The sequence below is a fragment of the Myiozetetes cayanensis genome, unplaced genomic scaffold (assembly GCF_022539395.1).
Source record: "Myiozetetes cayanensis isolate MyiCay16 unplaced genomic scaffold, myiCay2020 scf1616, whole genome shotgun sequence".
Classification (NCBI taxonomy): domain Eukaryota; kingdom Metazoa; phylum Chordata; class Aves; order Passeriformes; family Tyrannidae; genus Myiozetetes; species Myiozetetes cayanensis.
The window spans coordinates 1-6,196 of record NW_026087289.1 but is presented as its reverse complement, the minus strand read 5'-3'; the positions used below and the strand labels follow the sequence as shown (position 1 = coordinate 6,196).

At 60.9% G+C, this 6,196-nt stretch overlaps 1 protein-coding gene across 1 annotated transcript; it reads right to left on the bottom strand.

Annotated features, from left to right (window-relative positions):
* Positions 1–560: 560 nt before the first annotated feature.
* LOC126638122 (sarcoplasmic/endoplasmic reticulum calcium ATPase 1-like) lies at positions 561–4,534 on the bottom strand (the record flags this gene model as incomplete). The annotated part of the gene is made up of 4 exons (XM_050311768.1): positions 561–858; positions 2,525–2,610; positions 3,614–3,694; positions 4,396–4,534. Coding segments are annotated over 4 exons (604 nt in total), but the record flags the coding sequence as incomplete, so codon positions are not given.
* Positions 4,535–6,196: the final 1,662 nt, after the last annotated feature.

Below are 6,196 nucleotides of genomic sequence, written 5' to 3'. Positions count from 1 at the left end.
CCAACTGACCCATGGGGTGGCCACAAATGACCTCCTGGACCCCAAAAGTGACCACGGACGGTCCATGAATGACCTTGGATGGTCCATGAATGACCTCCCAATGTCCCCAAGACCCCATAAATGACCTCAGATGGTCCCCAAAGCCCCAGAGGTGACCATGAATGACCTTCTGGACCCCATAAATGACCATGGGTGGTCCCCAAAGCCCCCCAAATTCCCCCAGACCCCTCCCCAGACCCCACAGACCTTCAGGGATGGCAGCCACGGCCAGGGCCACGGCGATCTTGAAGTAGTAGATGGGGTCAGAGCCCCCATCACGACCACATGGGTGGTCCCCAAAGCCCCATAAATGACCATGGGTGGTCCCCAAAGCCCCCCAAAGCCCCCCCAGACCCCCCAATACCTTCAGGGATGGCGGCCACGGCGAGGGCCACGGCGATCTTGAAGTAGTAGATGGGGGTCAGAGCCCCCATCAATGACCATGGGTGGTCCCCAAAGCCCCATAAATGACCATGGGTGGTTCCCAAAGCCCCCCAAAGCCCCCCCAGACCCCCCAATACCTTCAGGGATGGCGGCCACGGCGAGGGCCACGGCGATCTTGAAGTAGTAGATGGCCCCCCGGATCCAGGAGCCGCCGTGCACGGGGTCGTTGAAGTGGCCGATGTTGATGGCCCAGACGGCCACGCAGATGAGGGAGATGACCTTGGAGAGCTGCTCCCCGAACTCGTCCAGCTTCTGCTGCAGCGGCGTCTTGTCCTGCTCCGTGGCCGCCATCTCGTCCCGGATCTTCCCGATCTCCGTGTTCACCCCCGTGGCCACCACCACGCCCACCGCCTTCCCTGCCCCGATGTTGGTGCCCTGGGGGGACATTGGGGACAATCAGAACCCCCCCAAAACCTCCTGAGATCCCCCAATGTCCCCATGGACCCCCCAATGTCCCCATCTCATCCCGATCTCCGTGTTCACCCCCGTGGCCACCACCACGCCCACCGCCTTCCCTGCCCCGATGTTGGTGCCCTGGGGGGACATTGGGGACAATCAGGAGACATCAGGGACCTCACAGAGTGTCCCCAATCCCCAGGACCCCCCAATGTCCCCATGGACCCCCCAATGTCCCCATCTCATCCCGATCTCCGTGTTCACCCCCGTGGCCACCACCACGCCCACCGCCTTCCCTGCCCCGATGTTCGTGCCCTGGGGGACATCAGGGGGTGTCACAACCCCCCCAGGACCCCCTGAGATCCCCCATGTACCCCCCCCAATGTCCCCATCTCGTCCCGGATCTTCCCGATCTCCGTGTTCACCCCCGTGGCCACCACCACGCCCACCGCCTTCCCTGCACCGATGTTGGTACCCTGGGGGACATCAGGGGGTGTCACAACCCCCCAGAACCCCCTGAGATCCCCCAAAACCTCCTGAGATCCCCCAGGACCCCCCAATGTCCCCATCTCATCCCGATCTCCGTGTTCACCCCCGTGACCACCACCACGCCCACCGCCTTCCCTGCCCCGATGTTGGTGCCCTGGGGGGACATTGGGGACATTAGGACATTGGACAGCAGGGCCAGCAGGGACACTCAGGGGTGTCACAATCCCCAGGACCCCCAGTGTCCCCAATCGTCCCTCATGCGATCTCCAGTGTCACCCCGTGGCCACCACCACGCCCACCGCCTTCCCTGCCCCGATGTTGGTGCCCTGGGGGACATCAGGGGGTGTCACAAACCCCCCCAGAACCCCCTGAGATCCCCCAAAACCTCCTGAGATCCCCCAGGACCCCCCAGTGTCCCCATGGACCCCCAATGTCCCCATGGACCCCCCAATGTCCCCATCTCGTCCCGGATCTTCCCGATCTCCGTGTGACCCTGAGGTGACACAGAGGGCAGGTGACACAGGTGACACTGGGGTGACACAGGAGGTGACACAGGGGGTGACAGGTGACATTCAGGTGACACAGAGGTGACACAGGGGGTGACCCAGGTGACACTCAGGTGACCCAGGTGACACCCAGGTGACACAGGAGGTGACACAGGTGACACTCAGGTGACACTCAGGTGACACAGGAGGTGACCCAGGTGACACAGGGGTGACACTGAGGTGACCCAGAAGGTGACACAGGTGACAGGTGACAGGTGACACTCAGGTGACACAGGGGTGACACAGGAGGTGACAGGTGACCCAGGTGTCACTCACAGAGAAGAGCATGTTCTTCTTGTCCTGGTTGACGGCGCGGGGGTCGGGGACGGGGAGGGGACACAGGGGGTGACACTGGGGTGACAGATGACACACAGGTGACACAGGTAACCCTCAGGTGACACTCAGGTGACACAGAAGGTGACACAGAAGGTGACACTCAGGTGACACTCACAGAGAAGAGCATGTTCTTCTTGTCCTGGTTGACGGCGCAGGGGTCGGGACAGGGAGGGGACACAGGGAGGGGACACAGGGGGTGACACAGGAGGTGACACAGGTGACACAGAAGGTGACAGGTGACACTGAAGGTGACACAGGTGACAGGTGACACTCACAGAGAAGAGCATGTTCTTCTTGTCCTGGTTGACGGCGCGGGGGTCGGGGACGGGGTCCGTGTGTTTGATCACTGACACCGACTCGCCTGCCACCAGTACAGACCAGTATAAACCAGTGCGGACCAGTATAAACCGGTACAGACCAGTATAAACCAGTGCGGACCAGTATAAACCAGTACAGACCGGTACAGACCGCTACAAACCAGTATAAACCAGTACAACCAGTATAAACCGGTACAAACCAGTATAAACCAGTGCGGACCAGTACAAATTGGTACAGACCAGTATAAACCAGTGCGGACCAGTATAAACCAGTACAGACCAGTACAGACTGGTACAAACCGGTATAAACCAGTATGAACCATTATAAACCAGTATGGACAGCAGTGACTCCCCCAGGAGGGACCGACACGGGCCCAGCACCCCCACACACACACCCCCCTGATCCCCCCAAGAGATCCCAGTACGGACCAGTATAAACCAGTATAAACCAGTATAAACCAGTACAGACCAGTATAAACCAGTACAAACCAGTATAAACTGGTGTAAACCAGTACAACCAGTATGAACCGGTACGAACCGGTATAAACCAGTACAGGCCAGTATGGATCAGTATAGATCAGTATGAACTGGTACAAACCAGTATAAACCACTAAGAACTGGTATAAACCAGTACAAACCAGTACGGACCAGTAAAAACCAGTATAACTAGTATAAACCGGTACAAACCAGTATAGACCAGTACGGACCAGTATAAACCACTATGAACTGGTACAGACCAGTATGAACCGGTACAGACCAGTAGAGCCCCAGTTTGCTGCCCAACCCCTCCCGGTACCTCCCAGTCCCCTCTCAGTCCCTCCCAGTCCCTCCCAATCCCCTCCCAGTCCCCTCCCAGTGCCTCCCAGTCCCCTCCCAGTCCCTCCTCCCAGTCCCCTCACACTCCCTCCCCAGTCCCTCCCAGTCCCTTCCTCAGTCCTCCCAGTCCCTCCCAATCCCTCCCAGTCCCTCCCAGTTTATTCCAATCCCCTCCCAGTCCCTCCCAGTTTATTCCAATCCCCTCCCAGTGCCCCCCAGTGCCCCCAGTACCGGTGAGGATGGACTGGTCCACGCGCAGGGTGGTGGATTTGATGGAGATGATCCGGATGTCGGCCGGGACTTTGTCACCAACTGGGGACACGGGGGGGTCACTGGGATGGACTGGGAGGGACTGGGAGGGACTCTGGGGGTCACTGGGATGGGCTGGGAGCTACTGGGATAGACTGGGAGGGACTCTGGGGGTCACTGGGACGGACTGGGTGACCCCTGGGTGACCCCTGGGTGACCCCTGGGTGACCCCTGGGTGTCCCTGTGACCCCTGGGTGACCCCTGGGTGACCCCTGTGACCCCTGGGTGACCCCTGGGTGTCCCCTGGGTGACCCCTGGGTGTCCCTGGGTGACCCCTGGGTGTCCCTGTGTGACCCCTGAGTGACCCCTGGGTGACCCCTGAGTGACCCCTGGGTGACCCCTGGGTGACCCCTGGGTGACCCCAATGTCCCCAATGTCCCCAATGTCCCCACCTGCCACCTCGGCGATGTCCCCCGGGACGAGGTCCCTGGCCTTGATCCTCTGCACGGCCTGGGTGACCCCTGGGTGTCCCTGTGACCCCTGGGTGACCCTGGGTGTCCCTGTGACCCCTGGGTGTCCCTGTGACCCCTGGGTGACCCCTGTGTGTCCCCACCTGCCACCTCAGCGATGTCCCCCGGGACGAGGTCCCTGGCCTTGATCCTCTGCACGGCCTGGGGTGACCCCTGGGTGTCCCTGTGACCCCTGGGTGACCCCTGGGTGACCCCTGGGTGACCCTGTGACCCCAATGTCCCCAATGTCCCCACCTGCCACCTCAGCGATGTCCCCCGGGACGAGGTCCCTGGCCTTGATCCTCTGCACGGCTTTCCTGTCGGCCCTGTAGACCTTCCCCATCTCGGGCTCGTACTCCTTGAGAGCCTCGATGGCATTTTCAGCGTTCCGCTCCTGGGGGGACATTGGGGACATGTCAGGACACAGCAGGGGACACTGGGGACAGCTCAGAGACAGCATTGGGGACATTGGGGACATTGGGGACACAGGGACAGCTCAGGGGGCTCGCACTCCTTGAGAGCCTCAATGGTGTTCTCGGCGTTCCGCTCCTGGGGGGACACAGGGACAGCTCAGGGACAGCATTGGGGACATTGGGGACATTGGGGAGAGCTCAGGGGACATTGGGGACATTGGGGACATTGGGGACATCACAGGGGACACAGGGACAGCTCAGGGGACACATCAGGGACAGTTCAGGGGACATTGGGGACACAGGGACAGCTCAGGGGGCTGAGACTCCTTGAGGGCCTCGATGGCATTCTCGGCATTGCGCTCCTGGGGACACATTGGGGACACATCAGGACACAGCAGGGGACACTGGGGACATTGGGGACACAGGGACAGCTCAGGGGACACAGGGACAGCTCAGGGGGCTCGTACTCCTTGAGGGCCTCGATGGCGTTCTCGGCATTGCGCTCCTGGGGGGACAGTGGGGACACATCAGGACACAGCAGGACACAGCAGGGACATTGGGGACACAGGGACAGCTCAGGGGACATTGGGGACATCATTGGGGACATTGGGGACATCATTGGGGACATTGGGGACAGCTCAGGGGACATTGGGGACACAGGGACAGCTCAGGGGGCTGAGACTCCTTGAGAGCCTCGATGGCGTTCTCGGCGTTCCGTTCCTGGGGGGACAGGGACAGCGTTGGGGACACTGGGGACATTGGGGACATTGGGGACATCACTGGGGACATTGGGGACATTGGGGACACAGGGACAGCTCAGGGACATTGGGGACACAGGGACAGCTCAGGGGGCTCGCACTCCTTGAGGGCCTCGATGGCGTTCTCGGCGTTCCGCTCCTGGGGGGACATGGGGGACATCACTGGGGACATTGGGGACATCATTGGGGACACAGGGACAGCATTGGGGACACAGGGACAGCTCAGGGGACATTGGGGACATCATTGGGGACAGCATTGGGGACACAGGGACAGCTCAGGGGGCTCGTACTCCTTCAGGGCCTCGATGGCGTTTCAGCGTTCCGCTCCTGGGGGGACAGTGGGGACACGTCAGGACACAGCAGGGGACATTGGGGACACAGTGGGGGACATTGGGGACACAGGGACAGCTCAGGGGGCTGAGACTCCTTCAGGGCCTCGATGGCATTCTCAGCATTGCGCTCCTGGGGGGACATGGGGGACATCAGTGGGGACATTGGGGACAGTTCAGGGGACATTGGGGACAGCTCAGGGGCCACAGGGGACACAGCAGGGGACATCATTGGGGACATCATTGGGGACACAGGGACAGCTCAGGGGGCTGAGACTCCTTGAGGGCCTCGATGGCGTTCTCGGCATTGCGCTCCTGGGGACACAGGGACAGCTCAGGGGACAGCTCAGGGGACACTGGGGACAGTGGGGACATTGGGGACAGCATTGGGGACACAGGATGCCTAGGGGCTGAGATCTGAGGGCCTCGATGGTATTCTCTGCATTGAGCCCCAAAGGACAGTCAGGGGCTTGAGACCTTCAGAGCCTCACAGCATTTCGGTGTCTTCCTGGGACACAGGGACATCATTGTGACACTCACTGCACACAGGCCAGCT